Source organism: Ammodytes marinus, assembly GCF_949987685.1.
Source record: "Ammodytes marinus genome assembly, chromosome: 19".
Lineage (NCBI taxonomy): Eukaryota > Metazoa > Chordata > Actinopteri > Uranoscopiformes > Ammodytidae > Ammodytes > Ammodytes marinus.
The window spans coordinates 9,584,983-9,606,587 of NC_137223.1; the positions used below are offsets into that span (position 1 = coordinate 9,584,983).

Below are 21,605 nucleotides of genomic sequence, written 5' to 3' on the forward strand. Positions count from 1 at the left end.
ATAAAAAAAGAGCAGCCCCACGTACCGAGCAGCGATGATGTCACTGGCAGCCAATCAAAAGTCTCTCCAGGAGGGCTCAAGGAAGAAGACACGGTACCTTCACGTGCCGCTTGTTAACGTACAGTCGAGACAAATAAACTAAATAAAAAGCATTGAGATCCGCCTCCTGCTGCAGTGACATGAAAAATAATAATAAGTAGGCCTATGTCAAATGTTAAATAATGTATTCAATGGTGTATTGGACAATTAGTCTCATGAAGGCTATAATTTTGACACATAAAAATCAGGTTAATTTTCAGAATTTCAGCTCAATCATAGAAAAAAAACGAAGCCATGCAATGAATCCAGACGTTTTCATCAAGTCAAGTCAATTTTATTTATCCAGCCAAATGCAGGGTCCTACAATCTTAACACACTCTGTTCTTACTTTTTCAATTTGGAGAACTACCCCAAAAAGACCCTTTAAGAGAATGAGCAATAGTCCGGTTATTGATTTAATATTGCCTTTGAGAGTTATCCATACGAATTTCCATTAGGCCTATATTATTATTGAGAATTGGTACAGTAAATTAATCTTTAATAATATAAACCCCATGACACAAGCTGAAAACCAAAACAACCTTATATACCAGTTGCATGCTTCATTTTGTTCTGATTATGAAATATCTATTCAAATAAAATGTGACTCAGAGCAAACAATACAGACTGCAGGAGGTTGTTGCTTAATATCAGCCCTTACTCATTTTATCAATTAAAAAATATTAATTAGCGTTTCCTGTTTTAAAGCTTGGAGTAGTGCATAAATGACCACTCTCTGCTGTAAGTTTAACATAATGAACCAAGTCTAGACTCTTGCATGTGTCAGACAATAACAGTGGCCTGAATGTTAGACAGGGAGGTAACATTATTGGTGGTAATAAGTAGGAGTCTTTGGCAGGGGCGCTATTAAAGCAAGTGCCAAGTTGGCTGACTGTATGGTCCCATATGACAGGACCCATGTTGCGGTGAAAGGGTCTCGCTTGCTTTAGACCCCAGATATAATCTGAGCTCTCTATTTATCCTCATTGGCAACCTGAAACAATGTAGGGCATGTATTATTGCTTCTATTATCAGCCCTCTGTACAGTTATTTTTAAATGGACACAGCTGATCATAGCCTATTCAGATTGGGTTCCCAGCTCCTGCTGTTTCACTTGTGATAAAGGGTAAAGTGAACAAGCACCGGAGGAGGAGGCTCAAAGGTTTTGTCTTTCAGTCAGGATTCAATATCCTGGTCTGTCCAGTGAAAACTAGCCTATATGTCCAAATTTGGTGGTTTGAAAGTATTAGGTGTTCAATTATGTAAAAGTGGAACTTCACAGTTCATTGTAGTACATTTACGGACAAATACTGTCCTTAATAAAATGTTAAGGTACTTGTGTTTGATTATTTTGACTTTATGCTACTTTATACAGCTAAGCCCCTACATTTCAATGTAAATATTTTACTTTTCACTCCCCTATATTTAATTGGGCAACGGGCATTTAAATTTCCTTATTCATTTTTCAGATTAAGATATTTCACAAAAAATATACTACCTTTTTCAAGATTGGGCCCATTGAGGTAAAGTTTTACAATAGTTCACAATACAATCAAAGAATAATAAAAAAAGTCTAAACGAATACAGATTTTTGGATCAGAACAACAACCTATTGGATAATCTGAAATAAAATGCGTTCTTTTCAAATGGTTAAAATGTTTGTAGATACGTGGTTTTTACAGAAGAGTATATTATACTATTAAACTAATATAACTGGTTATTTATTAAAAATACCATCTTCAAGTACAAGGGCAACAACCCAAAATGGTTAATCAAGTCTATTGTGATAAATTAACTGCAACAGCTGACGCTTCTGAGGAAGACTGCAGGAAGTTTAGCAGTCGAAACATGTCAAGGTAATAAAAGTTAATCCTAGTTGGTATACAAGAACATTCAAGTTAAAAAAAGACAGTAATAACATCAGCTATGCTATCGTTGTACAGCAGTAATGGCAGACATGAGGTGTTAAAGAAACAACTCTGTTGGCAATTCAAACACTGGCTGCAGCGTGCTGGGTGACCTGACCAGTTCTGTAAAATTCAACCAGTTCTTCCTGTAAGGCTGGTTTTCAGGAGGCTTTATGTTTTGTCAAGCTGACGCCATGTTTTTTTCTGTTTACTGGTGTCACAGCTTTTAGATCTACACTAATAAGGTGAATGAGTAGCTGCATTATACGAGGGCTTTACCAAGAACGAAGTTCACATTATACGAAAACTGTGAAAAAAAGATTTGATAAGAGATTGGTGTTTCGATCAGGTGGTGCAGTTATTATGATGATGTGTTTGTGATGATGATCAGGAACAAATAAGCAGAATTCAGAAGCTAACAGTTCACCTGGATGTTGTGCTTCTTCCTCAAAGCTATCGCTGCTAAATTCAATTACATTTGTGGATGAAAGATTTCTGGACCAAAACATGTCAACCCTATGACCTAGAAATTAAGTTTATATAATACTATTAATTAGCTTTTCTAGATCCATTTTGAGGGAAATGCGGCTTGATTTGTGTTCATTCAAGCATCATTGTCAAATGAAAAGCTATATTTGTTAACAGAGAGAGTGTTGCTTTGAGTACTTGAGCAAAGAACCATAGAAAATGTAATTATGCTTTAGTTGCGAGACACTACTGTATGTCATGGGTGGATATTGTGGGGAAAACAAATGAAATGTGTTCAATATTTAAACATTTCTTCTTTGTGTTCATAAAAAAAAGGATTAAATAGCTTGCTAAGAGCTCTGTGAGGCGAAAAATCGGGGATGGATCTAAATGTTAACTTTATGCTAACCTTCTCACAATGGCTATGCTAATGTTGATTTCTGACCATGGCCACCTTTGTTGTTTAGGATGTTAGCAGAGCAGGCTAACATTTGCGTAATAACACAAAACATAAAGTACATCTGAGGTTTAAGGGAATGTCACTAGCTGCCAGTATTTGGTCATAAACAAAAGTAGACCAATTAGATTTTTTGACACTAGAGGTAAATCCACAGAGTTATTGTATATTACAGAAAGTGAAAAGTTTACAGATGTGAAAAGCCTTTTTATTCTTTAATTTTGAACACTCAAAAGCATGAGGTTCGAGATCTTCAACTGGATTGAGCCGACCACCTTCCTTCATGAAAGGTCAGCCCATGGAAAAAATGACAGTGTGGCTTAGTGTATCTGTTTAGAGATCACACACACATACACACTATACGAGATAATGTCAAACTTTGATGTGAAACCTAGTCAAGTGGTTAGTTCCCTTTTTGTTGCTCGGCGTGGAAAAAATGACTGATGGTGGCGCGCTATTCGCTGGCACTGATTAAAGACCCAAACCACTTCCTGTCTTCAGCGAGGTGCACACTTAATGTCACAGTTAGAGTTGCGCGGGAAGTTCTCAACCTGACTTAACCTTGGAAACCACTTGTCATACATCCATTCATTTTAACAGAGACCTGGCAGACAGTGTTTGAATTACAAATAAGTCCATTTACTAATTGATGTCTTTAGGCTTTAATATTCTAAAGATGGCCCCCCTCGCTCCCGCTATGTCATCCCATCTGGTCATTAACTTCATTTATCTTTCAGTGCGGAGGATTTAAGAAATTGGAAAATGATGCTATACTGATGGTTGCTAAGAGGGAGTGGCGCAGATGGACCTACTGCAGACCCAACAGCTTGAAAAGCAACATGGCCAGCGATGGCAGAGGGGATGCTGCCAAATATTCAACAGCCTGTCGACCTATGCCCCTTTATACTTTCTGCAAATTCATCAGCTTCCAGTGCGTTACCGCATAACACACGGCTTCAAACGTGTCTTACCTGTTTGAATGAACAAGAGCTTAACGGAGGACTGACAGTTTCCCCTAATAACCTTCTGTGTGGTGGCAATGGCTATCGTTGTACAAACATGTCTGAGGTTTGAAAAACCGAATGAAAGGGGAAAAAAACCCAGTCTGTTAATGCATTATGGTGCCTCCATCTGAAATACTGTCACACCATGGCTCCAGATCTTTGTTTACTTTTTGATTTATTGGATGGAAAGTCGATTTCCTTTCCAAGCTTTTGTACTGACCGCATGTGGCAAACATGAGATTCAGAGTTTGACACGTGTGTTTACATCTGAAACATCACAATGGTGAGAAACAACCCCTAAAAAATCATTTTGGGGGGCGGCCTTAGCTCAGTTGGTAGGGCGTCCCCCCCTGGGCTGGGCCCAGCAGCAGACCCGGGTTCGATTACCGCCCACGGTCGTTCTCTGCATGTCACTCCCCTCTCTGCCCCATTTCACCTCTGTCTCTTCAAACTATCAATAAAGCATGAAAAATGCCAAAAAATATATTAAAAAAAAAAATCATTTTGATATCTGAAAAGCTGATAAGATCAGTGACTAACATATGACATTAACATGTCAATTGGCAAACACATCTTAGAATCTCATCACTCCACAGGGAAAGGATTGTTAGTCAGCATTACATTACATAAATTGGAGATAAAAATGTAATCGTGTTTAAATGTGTCAGAAGTCTATAAACAAATTGTATATCTTACTCACTTTTCATGTTCTTACATGTGTTTGTCCTTAACTACAGACCAACAACAAATAAATGGCTTTTACAAGGCATTACCACAGATGAAAGTCAGACAAAACTTTTTGAGCTTTTATTCAACAACAACAAAGGCTCATCAAACATCTTGGTTTCATTGAGTTCTAGTCAAAGAAGAACAAATCACATAAAATATGCCCAAAACTATTAGAACAAAAATATCAGTGGCACTGCTTTTATCTCTTACTCTTCATACAACATTCCCACTACTACTCATACATCAACTCTTTTCAGGTCTCACGTCTTCACATTTGAACAACGTTATAAAAAATCTTATTCACTTTCAAATGTTCATCACAAATGACTCCGACTGCTTTCAGTGTTTACCCTTTACTCTGACACTCCAGCTGATCTTCTTTTAGTTTATGGTTCAATTTCTCACCTAAAGGCTTTGACTGACATATGAACTATTTCTGCATTATGGCCTCAACCGATCACAAAATCTCACTTCAACCCGTTCTAGGTCTGACGTCTTCACCTCTCAACAACAATCGCACAAAATGAACTCAACTGTCCTCAGTGTTTACATGCCAACTACCATCTGCTTAATTTCTTTAAGGACTTCCTGTTCCACTGAAATTTCTTGCTAGATTGATCATTTGAGCATCAACAGACCTTTCAAAGCACTGGATGCAATATGTAACTCCAACTCTTTCAGCACCTCTGCAATTTTACTGTCTTTTAGTGTAAGTGTCTCGACCGCCAACTATTTCTCACGATATTTCAACTATTTCAAATGTTTCAAGTGCTAACTCCTCAACTGATTCTTCAAACCCTTTCAGGCCTGAGGTCTTCGTATTACAGTGGCCCTGGCGGTCAAAAACACTTTAACATTATAGAAAACATAACTTTTCACAAAACACATTTCACATAAGATAGCCTTTATTGTCATTTTTAAAATCAGGGCCACCATATAATAATAATAATAATAATAATATATGCAAATTACCAAATAAAACCTCTTCAGACCTTCAAAATCACCATAAATTCAGGAGTAACATTTCCCATCATCAATGTATTACTACATAGATATATAAAGAAGGATACATTATTCTTAGCGTTACATTTATTTACACATTTCTCATAAGTCATCTTGTGATATCCACCTCCTCTGAAACCATCTCACAACCCAGAGGGGAGTTCCAACTAATGGTAGAGAAACTACTGAAATTAGCAGATGATTGTAGGCGTTGAAAACAAAAAATAAAAATCATCTAGCCTACTAAAAGAAAACATTTCTCCGTTGAGTGTCAGGGTCGTACGAGGAAAAGCCAGAGGCTGTGACGGATTACCGGGAGAAGTATAGTTTACACCTAACAATAACAGCTACATCACTGAACTCATAACAACCCTATTTTCTCCGAGTTGGACTAGTCTGCTCAGTATTATTCATTCAAGTTGGCATGTCCCTTTTGCCCGAGGAGAGGTGAATCATCCTCACGGTCACTTAGCAACAACCAAATATTGCCTAGTTAATGATGGAGAAAATTTAAACATTCACTCGCACTCGCCGCCGTATACACTCACGCTTATTGTGCATAAAGGCATCAGCTGCTAATCTTGATATACTGTAGTGCTTGATATGTTTACGTACAGTGGCTGTGTGTGTGTGTGTGTGTGTGTGTGTACACTTTTGGTTTACCTCATGCTTTGATGAAATCTGAGATAATGGTCTCACAAATAGCAAATACTGTCATTCTCCCTGCAGTGGGAGCCCAATTTATTTCTGACCTTATCCCAGAATGGAAGCATATCACACGCATGGATGGATTTACACGAGCGAGGGTATTAGATGATGTCCCCTGATATTTATATCCATCGCCCCGCAGTGTGAGTGTCTGTTTATGAAGCATTTTGCGTCTTCTTAGAGGTTAAAAAGCAAAATAAAAGCTCTCTGCCGTGACCTCCCGGTGGAGCAAGCCCATCGGAAACACTCGACCTCTGAAAACGAACACTGGGATAACACAATATAAATAACAATGACTCTCTCTGCACCCGCTGCTAATCATATCTAAATAGCAACTGTTACTAGGCACTGGGGGGTGGGGGGTGGGGGTCACCTGCTGCATGGCTGTGTGGGAGCCAGGGCCTTTTAGCTGGGCAATGTGGATGTCCCAAAGGGGGGCTGAGGATTAGCCTTTGTTGGCTGCTGCTCAGGACTGTAAGTGCAATGTAAATTAATGAGGCAATGTAAAGCAAGTCAAGCATTAGAAAAGGAGACTCTGTGCTGAAATACTAGTTTAGTAATCTGGCTTTGTTTAAGTGCTGGTCTGTGAGACTCCCGATTCTGCAAGCCTTTTCTAGTTAAAGGTGGAGTCAGCGATCCTGTCATCAAAATTACCCTTTGTCAAAATCAGTAAAAATCTCCTCACAATTTAGTCCATGTGTGTGCACTGAAAAAAATACAGCATTAATACATAGCCTAGGCTCTGTGAATGGACATATTGCTATCTACGGTGGGGACCCTTGGTTTATATATCCTTTGAATGTTTACATAACTGTTTACAGAGCCTAGGCTGTGTATTAACACCAGATTCTTTCAGTGCACACTGGGTACGGACAGGTAGCGTGTTGTTTCTATTGTGAGTGTTCTTCCCCTCGTCTCCTCAGCCACAGTTGCTAATTCTGCTCATGTTAGCACTTCACAGCAGGCTGTTGTGGTTGTCAGAAATGTAAAACGCTTCGCTTCCTGTATGACAGAGAATGGTTTTGGTGCAGAAATTCAGACACAAGGTGTATAGAATAGCAAATGTGAAACCTTTTGTGAGTCGACTATTGGAATAAGAGATGTGTTCAGTGAGTAGTAAACAAATATTTTATCTTTGTTTCTTATATCTGTATAAAATGTTTACAATTGAACTAAAACCAGCCTGCAGTTTAAGATGTGATAGGTTAAAGTTTCTTCCACCGTTAGGAGTCTGACAAGATGTCAAAGCGACTCACGTAATAAATCATCCATTGTATCCCAACAGAGAAGTATGACAAAGATTATTTTTAATGCTATTTTCATGCTGCATGTCAAAAAATAAATTTGCATGCAGTGGAATTTCCCGCTCTAAATAACCATATGCGAAACATAGCTCATGATATCTGCTGATAACATCGCAGTGATATCGTTACAGCTGCTTTACATATGCCGGAGCAGTGTAACAAGTAATAAAAGAGAAGTGTGAAAGTACACTTGTCATATAGGCCTAAATGACCCTCTGACAGCACTGAGGTTGCCTACATTTTATTCAGGTGTCTAATATTTGCGCAAACAGGACGTGAGGAACAATATATGATAAACAGACCAAATGTAGATTAGGAGCGAAATACAAACTAAACCATTCTTAACTCACCAACATCATACTGTTTGCTTTTTTTGGTTTATTTTGGAAGTGTTTCAGTCTAAGAAGAACAATAGATTGGTTGGGCTGATACAGGTTTTGTTTTCTATGTGATGACGAAATGTTAAGATATAGGTTCAGATATTGATCTGGATAAATATGTATTTGACTGAAAAGCAAAAATGTGTTGATCATCACCAGAAACCAAGACATTTAGGCCTATTTTATATTTTTTACATCTGTCAAATGATTTATTGTTCATCTCATATTGAGAAAATTAATATGTAACTACTTGAGGACAATTATGTAGCCTACACTTTGAGAAAAGGGAACCCTGATGAGAGCTTGCACCTCTCACGTCACAACTCAACAAACTTTGTTCTCCGCATTTATGAGTCTCCTTGGCAAACTAATGATGCCCTTTCTTCCATGCTCCTCTCCTCCTCCTTGTTCACGGACTGACAAAGTGGAAAGCTACAATGCAGGAAACCTGATGAGTATGCAAATGACTGGAGACGGAGAGAGGTAGAGAGAGAGAGAGAGAGAGAGAGAGAGAAACAAACGAGGAGAAACGAAAGCAGGGAGGCAGTATAGTGGAGATTGATATGTGTCATTTGGTGATGTCATGCATCCCAAGCGTCCAGGGTGACAGTGGTAACGGCCTGAGTCAGAGGGTGACATCAGCGCTACAAGCTGTCAGACAGGTTGTGAAAGGGCTCAGTCCCACGCTCGCCATTGTTCTCCGGTTAATGCTGTTATTCAGCCCGCCACCGGCCTTATACCATTTGTTAATCTGACCTAACACACAGTTAAACACTGGACAAAGACACACAAACAGCAAATTTTAAAGGCCAGCATAGAGAAGAAAAAAAAAGGCCAGCGGTTCGAAATGTCAGCCTGTAAATACACCGTCACGGCTTTTTGAATACAAAAGAAGAAGAAAGCACACAGTTTATTTTTTGAGTGAGGTCAGGCAATGAAAATTAGCCAACAGACAGAGTCAACAGAGGTTACAGAGCTTGAATTGATTAGCTCAGGGTTTAGCTTTGTGTATATATCGTGTAGTAGAGTAATGTCAAATGTGAAGTGTATACAAATAAATAAATGCATCAGAGGAAATGTCTTACATTTTATATATTTTTTTTTTATTGTCAACAAATCCCATGAAAAGACCAAAGGCGGCAATGAATGGATTCTTCTGATAGTGCCATAGAGCTCCATTGTTGCCCAAAAAACATTAAAAACACATCAGTAATCCACACTGTAGCCGTGGGTGACTTTGAGCAGATACCACACACACTCCTTCCTGACTCACTAGACCACAAAATGTGAAATATACCACAACTAAAATTAGTCCCCGACAAAGTCACTTTACCCCTGTTCAGGTAACACCTGCCCAAACCTGACATAAGCAGCTGTGTTGAAGAAAGGACAAGCCTTTTCTTAAAAATATAAATAAATAGGCCCTAATGTATTTGCCAGCTGTTTTTAAAGATTATCTTCTCTCGTACCTTTCAAAGTGCCACGGACAGGGTAAGGACGTGGGTTAGTATCGAGAGATAGAATAAAACATTTTCTCTTTTGGACTAAAATAATAAGATATATAATAATAATAAAATATAAGATATCACCAAATCTATAATTTAAGATATGGATGTGACAATGCTGACATGTTAATGTTTTTAGCATGTATAATGTTTACCATGTTCACCATCGTAGTTTAGTGTGTTGGCACCATAGATATAGTATATAAAATGGATGTAGTGCCATGGCTGATCTCAGTTCACCGAGGAGCATCCCTTTTTCTTGGCTTATGCGCGCCGCCATCTTGTCAGAGTTTGACTCCTCCTCACTTCCTCGTACCAAAAAAGGGCATGTATTGACGTTAGGGGGAGGGAGATACTCCCGTCTAGATGAAGTACCGTGACGTACACCGAATTAGCAACATTAGCACGACTGCCAGAAGCTAGGCTAACAGCACTCGCACTACTAGTTAGCCTACCGGTAGACGAGCTCAGTCACGTAATTCACTGCTCAAATACAAAAAGAATATAATTTTTTTGTATATAGTCCAATATCACAAATAACCATTTGCTACTCTGGGCTTTATAGCCCATCGGTGGTCTAAAGAGTAGCTGAAAACCATATATGAGTAAGGGTAGAGATTCCATATCACACATCTATTAAAAAAAATCCCAGCAAAGACTTGCTCAAGAAGTTCAGAGTAAGGTCCTATCTTCTGCTCCGCTTCTATACAGCCATTGTTGAAAGCATCCTCACCTCATCCATCAGTCTGGTTGGCATTAGCTAATAAGCTGTTAACACAAAGTACAGCTGAGGGTGATGGAAATGTTGTTGTTGTTTTGCAGGTATTTGGTTAGGAATATAATAAAAAATAATATATAATAAAAATTAATCGTCCAGTGAATATTTTGACCTGATGATGGCGCTAGATGAAAAGTTAAGGGATCACCAAAGTGTTTGCAATTCATCCTGATGGGGGCACATCAATGTTCAAACCATATTTCATGGCAATCAATTCAATTCCATTTGAGACATTTTGGCTATTAAGCACAAATGTGAACTTCACAGTGGAGAAAGAGGAAAAGTCAGGGGGTCAACAAAGTCATTAAGATTGAACCGCGGGGGGGGGGGGGGATACGGACCATTGTATGAAATGTAATGGTAATCCATCTGCCCAAAATATTATCCACATAATCCACCGTTTGCCTATAAAAGGGTTACAAGCTTTTTCACTCATACATTTAATAACCTGTCAGCCTTCCAAATTAAGCATTTTAACCGATAATAATTTTTGGAAAGTTCAACCACAGTCATCTCCACTCAATCAGTCGTCCACACATACTGTACAAGGGGGTGGAAATCTACAGACAGAAAGACAGGCCAGCCTCTCCGGATCCCACATTTGTTTCAAAATGCACCAGGCCTCATTGTATTTTCCAACCCCACACACTATGTGGAGACCCGGTACACTTGACAAACAAGTCTTCTTTAGGGTCAGAGGTTGAGTTTGTTGTCTGTTCGGTGCTCACTGTACTCTCGCAGAATTACAGATAAGTAGGGACAACATGAGTCAGTGGGCACATTTACGCTCACATGAGTCAGTGTGGTGCGCACATTGTTAACAAGCTGGCTTCCAGGAAAACCGTTTCAAAGCAATAATCTAATTTACCTGGTATTACACCTGTAGAGTTTCAGAGGATTGCAACAAGTGTGAAACATTTAAAGTGAGAGAGAGAGAGTGTGTGTGGGTGGGGGGGGGGGGGGGGGGATGACATCACCGTGATATCACCTCTCAGATTATGGTATAAATATCCATTATGTTTTCTTTGTACATGTTTACTGAAAACTACAGTCATTATCCTCCTCTGCAGAGTCATAACACTCGGCAGAAAGACGAGAAAAGGACATGAATTAACAGCTGACATCATCTGAATCAACACAAAAGAGGCCCACGAGTTGAATGGCAGCAAATTAGAGCTCTCAGCTGCTCTATTCATACAATCAGACTCTTCGACGTTACACTTTACATAACAACCTGTGAGGGCTGAGATAAAAAAGACATTACATCAGTGCATTGTGTTGTAGCTGGCCAGAGTGCCCCCTGCAGGGAAGGGCTATAATAACTCAGTCACAAAAATAATACATAACTTTTCAATATGAGTTACAAGAAAGAGATTAAGAATGTCAAAAAACTGAAAAAAGAAGAAATGTATGGAGAAAATTAACCTCAATAATGCTAGGTATTACACAGGTATTAATCAGGTTCCTGTTCACCTGACTAATGCAAGTCCTATATTCACTCCACCTTTGTCTGTGTTGGTCTCCTCCAGGTACTCAAGAAAATATTAAGCTAGCTCTTAAGATGCTGTACTCAACTATTTATTCACAGCTAGTCACTAATTGTATCTGTCTGCCGTTTGATGCTAAACAGGTAGTGTACAGTGGAGATTTTATTAGAGCTTTTTATTTTTTCGTTAAAAACAATTTCCAAAAATGAGAGGGGTGAGGCCGTGAGGGTAAACCAATATAAGTAAAGTTGTAGGCTATAAAACCAAAAAAGGGTTTTGGATTAGAATTGCTAAATCCATCTTTAAAAGGAAGAATACTGTCAAACGTATCAAAACAAAAACAAAAAAAGGCCCCACAGCTATCATCTGTAGATTGTGTCACTGCTGTCTTGCTTGTCTTAATAATTGATGCCTGTCAAGAATTCTGTTGTGCTTCTGTCTTTGGAATTTCTTCAAATCATCCAGTTGTTTTCCTCTTCTGTGCTCCAGTAGGCCGGCCTCACAGAGCTTGACGGCAAGTCTCAACATTTGGATAGGCACGAAACAAAATGAAACCTCGATAGCCTCAGGTGAATGCTCTGTTGGTCAGCGCACTTTGCATTTCAGGGTCATTATATCAACGCTCTGCACTGCTTGTCTTCTGCTCATTGGAGTGGGTGGGACGGTGGCCTTGTCCGTGCAATGGTCTGCGTGAGCAACATTTCAAGAATGAATCCTGGGTAATTATCCTCTCCTAGTGATTGTGCTTTCCTCAGTGAAGATATGAGATCAGACATAACAAAACAAGAAGAATACATGTAGATGGGATAAGCTGTTTATTCCGGGGGGGGGCAAGGTTTTTATTTTAAGCTGGATATGTAGAACAATTTTAGGAGTCAAGAGGATCAGTGTTGTGTTCACCACCCAGTCTGATCTTTTCTTCTCACAGTGGGTGCACACAGCAGAGAAAGCTCCTGGTGTTTGGCAGAGCCGAGTGCTGCCGTCTCTCCACAGAAGTCGCTTCCACAGCCTTTATTCTCCTAATACATAATTGAAAGCTATTTTTGCTGCTGCACTCCAAGAACAAAGGGATTGGAGTTGTCACTTTTAACTTCACATGCAGAACTAGGAGGAGGATATTTTGGGAATCTGACTTTCTCTCTCTCTCTCTCCCTGAAGTTCCCTGAGACTCGACTTCCCCTCAGGTCTTAGCATCTGCAAGTATTGTGAGCGTGTTTTCAAAAAGAGGCCATCATAGGTTTGGAATACAATCATTTGCACGCGTCGCTGGCCATTTTGCAAACCAAAGGAAATGCAAATTGGATAAAGACGTCTGTAGGATTTTCATTCATGCGTTAGATTTTTATTTCTCTTTTTTTCTGATCAGTTGCATTTTGAAGGTGCTTCACAGTCAGACTCCAGTCTTATTTTGTTTGTCCTGTTTTATCTCCTTCCTTCTTGTAGCATGCAGCAGTGTACGCATCATCAGTATGTTAAGTCCAAATTGGATGGCTGAATTTATACACACACACACACACACACACACAAACACCATACCAGACTTCAAATGTCATTCAGAGTTACTGAGATGTTACACTGTCACTGTGCGAGTCTGGATTTTAGGTTACAAATCCTCAGAGCTCTGCAGACCAACCAAGCGAGACCCTGAGTCACCAACCGCAGTCTGTGTATCTCTGAGTGTGTGTGTGTGTGCGTGCCGTGCGTGTGTGCATGCGTGTTTTGTGTGCAAGGAGAGGAGGAGTGAGGCTGTTTAGGAGAGAAGGGGGAAAACTCAATTAATGTCAGCCTGACACTACAAAGCAACATCCAGCACCTTTCCACACCAGGAATAAAATTAAAACCTCTCCCTACACCATTTGTTTGTTTTGCTTCTCTGCAGCAAATAGATTCAGCCTGTAACCTGCACTGATGATTGATTACACAACAATTATTTCGCCTCATGTCAATAAAAAGCTGACTAGGGTCTAAGATTTCCCCCTAAGCTTAAGGGGGTATAAAAGGGGCCTGTTGGAGTCATCAGATAAGCTTACCTGATAGATTTTACAGTACAGTCCTAAGAACCTCTGGGTGCATTCCAAGATGAACATACATCATTGCTTTTCCTCTTACTGTACACTGACCAGTGGAGAGTATAGCACCACTTGATGCGCTCAGCAGCTTGTAAATGTGTAACCCTCCCTCCAGTTACCATTTTTCTCATTTCCAAAAGAGCAGTCTGAGTGAACAGAGTAAATAAAGGCAACATGAAATTAAATATCAGAATCATTTTAAGGAAAACACTTAATCGCTGTGTTCACTTTTTAATTTTCGGTGCACTGAATGAACATATCACCATACAAAATGACATTTATTATAATTGACATTTTTTAATATGCTGATTGCTGCTTTTGGGACAAAGTTGTTGGGGACTCAGGGCCGAGGGGGGAGTTAAGATCTAAAGTTCTAAACAAACCAGGTCTGTGTAGACAGATTTGGTTTAGACAGATTAAGAACCAAATTAGTTTAAAACCTACAATTGCCCGAGAAGCTTCAATGTGGACTGACCTTTGCGTTTCTTTTAAGACAGGAGAGTCTACACTTTGAATAAGAGCTCCAAACTAAAGTGTCAAGACACCCTTGTGTGGAACAAAAACAAACTCCCGACAGAGCCCCCCACGGCCGAGGGGACAGTGCAGCGACTACCTCCACTGTGAACATCTGTGTAGGTTATTCAAAATTCAAAAACTCTAGACAAAGGTCACAACTGGGACACAGTCACCAGACCAGCTCGTTGCTTTGTCCTCTTCGCTGCTCCCAGAGTTTTTTAATTTTCAAACGACATGTGCTGTGTTCCCAGATCCCTTGTGCAGCTGCTCCTGTGGCCAGGCAAGTGCTTTGGGCTTTGGTTTATGTAATGACTGCACACACACACACACACACACACACAAACACACGCACACACAGTGTGAGTACGGCTGACTGACTGAATCTCTGCACAGCCATCTTTGTGTCCAGCCGGAACAGAATCATTACAAACACTTTCACTTATTAAATTGGCATGCTGCTGGATGCAAGGCTTTTATTTCACCGTTGGGGCCAAAGGAGCGGAAGCGCAGCGTTTGAAGGCAGGGATCCTGTCACGCCATTCGAAAACCTTCTTAGTACAAAAAGGATATAAAAATGGATAAATTACATCAAAATAAACAAGCATCTTCACTACAAGGCAGAGTGAAATGTCAGAACTTTGTGAACATCAAGCTCGACAGCAGTGGTGGATATTACTGTATGTGTGCAAAATATTATTTGCGCATATAAAAACTGACCACAAATCAACTATGATATATTACTGTAGGCAGCTCTTCTTTTCAATAATAGATTAAACTTTTCCTCATTTCAAAGCTATTAGCAGCGTTTGCTCATCGTGTTGCTGGCACTAGAATCGAAAGAGAGAAAATCCTTCGGGCTGCTTGCCGTGTACACTTACTTGTGTGACCTTATAACCCCTCAGTATGAGAGGTCAAGGGTCGGCTGAGGGCAAAATGTTTACAGAAAGCAGCAAGAGCACTGACATTCAGAGCTGATCTTGCTTCTGTTTTCTGTCTAAATTAGGGGAGGGTGCCCTCCAGACACTGACTGCTCACACCACAGAACAGACCAAGAGCTCCACACGGTGGACACACAGCCTGCGTCTCCATAATGAAGAACACCCAAGGCCCAGTTAACTAACCTGAAGGAACAATGTTTACAATGTAAAAACTAAAATACAGAGGTTCATATATGACACACATGCTTGTGTGTGTCAGTGAATCTTGAATAAGAAATATTTTAACACAGAGAAAAACTAATGTCCCAATAAACTTCATGTGAAGAGTGCATGTGCGAAGACTTTTGCTCTAAAAGACTTCTGAGGTTTTCTGTTGTATCCAAATTGCATCTTCTCTCAAGTCCACTCTCCACTGGTAATGTGTCCAGCTGAGTACTTCAGCGTTAGATCTGCAATAAGAAAGGATAATCCAACTGTTTAAAGACGCCAGCAGTGTTGCCAAAGAAGCGAGAAAATCCTGTACAAGTACTGTATGCTGCAATTGACACAGGTATGTATCTCACTAATAAACAGCAATGTTGTCTTTGAAAAAGGAATGAACTCTAGTTCTTCAGAGATAATGAGCCACATGCCATCAGTGAAATATTTGCTGAGTATCTTGGCATTTCAAATAGTTTCAGGGTTTCCTTTAACTGCAAAAATACACAGTCAAGTTTCCTGCAGGAAGCTGAATGTTGTTAAAAGTGAGTTGGTGGTCATTTTGAAAATCTCTGTCACATCAAACCTCCCATGTGGGGAATATGTATGTTATTCCGGTGCATCGTTGTAAATAACAGGGCCTTCTTTCAAGTTACCACTAACTGTCGCCAGTTGCACTGAAAACAGAATCTACTGTATACTGTACTTTGGGGACACTTTCAAAATCAGGACGGATTTTTAGCAGGCCAGTGAGAACTAAACTGTATTTCTTGGCCAATGTTGTGCCTTAAAATCGTTGCCACTACAAAAATATGCAACATTCAGGGTCGACTAAACCTCCACAGAAGTGACAGGTAAGAAAACCTCCAGAAGTGCATATTTAATGCACAAACGTCCCTTCTTACCTGGGCAGAGGATCTTTGTCAGTGAAGCCTTCACTTCCATGAGCTGCGGGTTCTCCTCACAGTCTTTGCTGGCGTGGAAGCTGGTGTAGTGCAGTGCAGGCCACCAGTCTTTTCTACCAGACATTTCTCCAGCGACGACGTCTTTCCAGTCTTCCCTGTTTCCACAAACACAAATACACAGAACAGCAGGCTATAATTACAATAAAGTGACAAACAAAAAACATCTGCAGCCTCCTTAGTTAAATTGAAAGATGTATATTCCAATTGTCTGAAATATTTCATACTTACTGTAACTGTAGTTTTTGAATAATTGCTTTTAAACGAGTCCACACGTCCAGGTTGCTCCTCCAGCAGGCAAAGTCCAGCATTTCCAGAAGCACTGCTAAAGCTTTCTGCGTGCCACCTTTTTTCTCTGTGTAAAAAAATAATCCAATAATGGATAATATGGAACAGAGAAAATGTGATATTAGGAGACTTGACAATAACAAATTAGAGTACATTTTAATAGAAATATAGACAATCAAATTACTACTGCCAAAAATATTTAATTTTATTTTAAATTTCCAGTTAATCAAAAAGAACTAATAATTCTGTTTAACATTATTTATTTGGTGAAACTGATCTGTCCTGCCAAATGGTAGCAATTGCATGTTCGTTTACCTGACCGCAGTAGGAGGAAGCTGTACTCCAACATCAACTCATGGCTTGGGACTAATACATGGAGCACCTACAGCACAAGGAAGTAACGTTTGAATACTACCATTTCAATTTACATGAAACAAAGCATTATACTTAAGCTACTGTACATTTCATTTTACAGTAATACCTTTAAAACTTTCATCAGTTTCTTCTCCGAGGCGTCATGCCTCTTTAGGTACTGGTACAGATAGACGTGTGCATTGGGATTGGGCGGGAAATTATTGTCGTAAGCGTAGTCATTCAGGACTTTCAAAGCCTCCTCTTGGTCTTCGTAGTACTCCAACATCTTGAAAAATAAAACAACAGTTGAGAAATAAGTTTCACTTGGACTGGACCTGAAAAACTAAATATATTTATTTATATAATACATTCACATTAAAGATAACAAAGCAGGGCCTTCTGGGAAATGTAGTGCCGTTTTTTTCTTTTTAAATCAAATAAAAACTTGCAGTTGGGAATGAGTGCATACCTCAACATAACTCAGTATGAAAGAATCCCAGACACCAGGGTTCTTCAAAATCTCCTTGAGATTCACAGACGCCTGTCTGAAGTAGTTGTGCATGTCTTGGTTGTGACAAGAGTCGGAGGGATACTCTGAAACCAAAGGGTCAGTTTACATCTCATCTGAGACAAACAATAAGTTGGCTTTTAAAAATCACACTAAAAGGCATTTAGTGGAGAGTTTGTACACAGAAAAAAGGTTTCCAACAGATGTATCATCTCTTTAGCTCTTTTTTTTTCTTCTTTTTTTTTTACCAGAGTAGTTACCAAGACTGAGCTGTAGGGGGCAGTATGACATGCAGCTCTTCTGTGTAACTGACACAAGTAAATAATAGATGCTTTTGGGTGTTGAAGTGTGTCACCTTACCAGTGTTGGAGTGTGTGAACTTTTTGTCACACCAGATGATGTAATCCAGTAAACTCCTGTAGGCCTGGGTGAGTTTGATCCTCTGGTGCTGAGCTGCGTTCTCCCTGCCACACCTCCAACTCTCAGCCACAGACAGCTGGCGCTTTGCATCGTCAATGTGACCGTTGAGCAGCAGGTGGAATGAATGTTCCAGGCAGATCTAGACGCAGGAAAGGACCAGGTGTACAGTATGTTTTAGCAATGTGTATAAAAAATGATAATAATCAAAGTAGAGATGACATGATGAAAACTGTGCACAGTGTGTGGTCAGTTCAGCAAAATACCATGAGGTAATGTCGAATTCCTGAGTGTTTCATTCGTTCGTAGATGTTGTTGTAGTCTTGCAGCTTTGAGTTGGGGTGATGGTGAAGGATCTCAGTGCTGATTCTCCAAATAAGCTGGAAAAATGGCAAAAACAATGTTGATATATCAAGAATGATGAAACATGCCTACTGTGCTTTATCAATTTGTTTCCATAACTGATACATTGTATATGAATAGACCGACTCCATAAATAGACTTATTCCATTAAAGACGTGAGAGGAGTATTGTTCATACTCTACAACAGAATTTAAATTGTATATAAGGTGTACTATGAACGATGTTGGCTGGACACTATACGTGTGCATACTGACGCAGACAAAAGCAGACAGACCTCCTTATACTGTGAATGTGTGCCGTTGGTCATGTCTTCTAACATCTGTGGGTAACATGCCATATATTCTGCTGCCTCCTGCCATCTGTGATGCAGCAGGGCTTCTCTGATACGCTCCAGGCAGGTTCTGGCACTGTGGTGAAACCCAGACTCATTAGGTGTCTCTTCAGATTAAAGAAAGAAAAAAAATATATTATTTGGGGACTAGAATGCATTTGTCGTGAACATAACCAACTACTTAAGGTGGCTCAGTGTTTCCCCCAGCGCTTTATAGCTAAGGCGGCCGCCTTAGCAACGCCAGCCTCCCGCCTTGACTACCAACCGACCCCCCCCCCCCAAAAAAAAAAAAAAAAAAAAATTTAATTTTTTTTTTTTTTTTTTTGTGCTGCACAATTAATGTAATAGCAAGCGCGATGTGTGTGTTGTGCATGGTCATAACTGCGCGAAAGGCCGCGATTTGCGGTAAAAAGCATGTGTCCCCAAGCGTTTCTCTATCAGCTGCTCTGTGTCTGCGGCTTTGCGCGCGCGACCGTACCGCACCGCGTGCGACTACGGCATGCACGCGGGAGAGTTAAACGAGCAGAAGCAAACCGAGATTTAACTGGTGGCGATAATAAACGCAGTGCAGTTCTATGGGGATATTTAGCTGAACAGAAAGAAGTGCTCTGCAAAGCTAGAATAGTTTAAGACTCCACATCACTGTGGCAACACAACCTTTCTATCAGCTAGGACAGCGCAGAGAAAAGTTTGATGAATGCATGAGAGTCAGAGCCGGCCCGAGGCATAAGCGAACTAAGCGGTCGCTTAGGGCCCCCGACCGCCAGGGGGGCCCCCTCAAAAAAAAAAAAAAAAACATTTGTGAAAATGTGAGTTAACATACAAAAAAAAAGAATACAATGTTTTGGTCTAGATAATTAATAGCCTAAAAATGTAATCAGTTCATCTGGGAGGTAATCCGAATCGGATCATGTCACGTTCACATCCATGCACAGTGTGTATTGAGTTTATTTAAAAACAATTGGAAATGGGGCTGCCCTCAGTTGCCCATGCACTGTGTATAGTCTATAGCCTATTTCAGCCTCGTCTGTGGAAAAAAAGATACAGTAGCTGGACAACAGAGTTCTTCTGCTTCGTTCCTCTCACTGAATTTAAATGCATTCATTATATTACAGAGCAATATGTCCCGTAAAAGAAAAAGAGCTTCAAGCCCAACCCAGAGGACCCTCCATAATATTTGATTTTATATTAATATTTGTATGGAAAATCCATGTGTCCTTCAATAGCTTCTAATTCATCTGACCAGTGTATCCAAATTATTTGTTCACACAAAATTTCTCAGATTCAGCCTCTTAATTTTTCTCTCAAAGTGCACCAGATTCATGCATTTCACTTTAAAAAGGTTAAAAAAAATCTCCCGGGGGGGCATACCCCCGGACCCCCCTAGGAAGGTCGGAATCTCGGCTGTCTAACATTTTCACACAGCTGCACAGTGGAGGCACTAGCGGAAAACACTGGGTGTGTGAATAATATTTAGCAAAGATCTATAGTTTCAGCAGCGCTAACATTGGACTGAAGGCTTGGGCCGGCTCTGAATGTATGGTCCATTATTTGTATTTAGTGTGTCTGTATAGTATTGCACCAAAACAGTAGAAGTTTTCTTTAATTGTGCTTTGTACTGTCTGCACGTTTACACATAATTTGTACCTGCACATAGCAAACAAAATTGCACAACTGTAAGGTCAGTGTCTGTTTTATTTCTTTACGGCGCATTGGCATCTTTGAGCAAAATACCCCTAAAATTTTCGCCGCGGCGCGTTGCGCCGCGCCTCCCCTGACACGGGGCAGTGACCACCTTGACTAAGACATTTTCTGGGGGAAACACTGGTGGCTAATACATTGGTTTTCCAATAAACACAAATAAACCTATACAGTTATGATCCTATATGTTTGTTTATTTAAATACCTGCGACTTAAAAGTGTAAAAGAGATATTTCTGAATAACCTACATAATATGACATATCTTTGGTTTTACCCAACATATACCCGCTACAGATATGTCTGCAATAAGTTATTACAAGATCTATCAGCCCAGATGTTGATCAGTCTAACACCAAGCTGCTAGATTTTAAACAGAATAATGCATACATGCACATGTGTAGGTAGATACTACAGAACTTACCAACAGACATGGTATTAATCAGAGGGAGCTTTGACTTCTTCCCTCCTCTTGAAGATCTGCTGTCAGAGGAGTCGTTGTCATCCTCCAAGTCTGCAAGAGATCTTATCTCTCTTTCCAAGTCATCCATAATCAGCAAGGCCGTTAGCCTTTAGTAAGATCTCTGCGTTTTATCACTCCCTCTGATGCTCAGTGTATGTCGAACACCTGCAATGTGTTCAGGAGGACAGGGAGCCGTTAACATTGTTAAGCTCCAAATGTCGTGTTTTTCAGGGTTCCTACATGTCTTAAAATGCATTAAATTAATTAAGTCAGACCTTAATTAGCCTAATATAGTGAGAAGAGAAAAGTTGGTTCCCTCGTATAAAAATAAAATCATTTAAATATTTCACTTCCTACCTGCGTAGCAGCGTTGTAATTAAGATGTTTCTGAATGTAAGTACCTAAGATAACTTCCACCGGTTTGCTAACTGTTAAAAGTACAGTACATGCTTTAAATCTGTCTTCTATGTGTGTATTTCTATTAACGTGACTTCCACATGTTGTGAAATGTTGCAGTGCCGCAGTAGCTAAGGAAGTACAGGGGAGAGCTGCGTGCTGATTGGCTGTTTGGGGCGGAAAGGGTGGGGCGAAGAGCTTCTTGTGACGTTTCAGCAAATAGTTTTTTTTTTTTAGAAAGAGGGCTTCTGTTTACATTTATTTCAGCTGGTTTTATGCTTATCAAAGGGTCTCATC

At 40.0% G+C, this 21,605-nt stretch overlaps 1 protein-coding gene across 1 annotated transcript; it reads right to left on the reverse strand.

Moving 5' to 3' along the window:
- Positions 1 to 14,232: 14,232 nt before the first annotated feature.
- On the reverse strand, positions 14,233 to 21,410 carry taf1a (TATA box binding protein (TBP)-associated factor, RNA polymerase I, A). The gene is made up of 11 exons (XM_080047588.1): positions 21,270 to 21,410; positions 20,874 to 21,077; positions 18,695 to 18,858; positions 18,324 to 18,437; positions 18,001 to 18,199; positions 17,602 to 17,726; positions 17,260 to 17,418; positions 17,094 to 17,160; positions 16,722 to 16,845; positions 16,434 to 16,588; positions 14,233 to 15,779 (listed from the first exon to the last, which is right to left on the reverse strand). Exons 2-11 carry the CDS (start codon positions 20,998 to 21,000, stop codon positions 15,727 to 15,729), a joined length of 1,287 nt encoding a protein of 428 aa, XP_079903714.1. The 5' UTR covers positions 21,001 to 21,077; positions 21,270 to 21,410; the 3' UTR covers positions 14,233 to 15,726.
- Between the last annotated feature and the right edge of the window lie 195 nt (positions 21,411 to 21,605).

What these genes read in the sequence shown, in the direction of transcription:
- taf1a (XM_080047588.1), bottom strand. Translation starts at nt 21,000, where the DNA reads ATGGATGACTTGGAAAGAGAGATAAGATCTCTTGCAGACTTGGAGGAT. An exon ending in GATTAATACCATGTCTGTTG is followed by an intron (nt 18,859 to 20,873) that starts GTAAGTTCTGTA and finishes TTTAATCTGAAG; the next exon opens with AGACACCTAATGAGTCTGGG. An exon ending in GACAAAGATCCTCTGCCCAG is followed by an intron (nt 15,780 to 16,433) that starts GTAAGAAGGGAC and finishes TTCTTATTGCAG; the next exon opens with ATCTAACGCTGAAGTACTCA.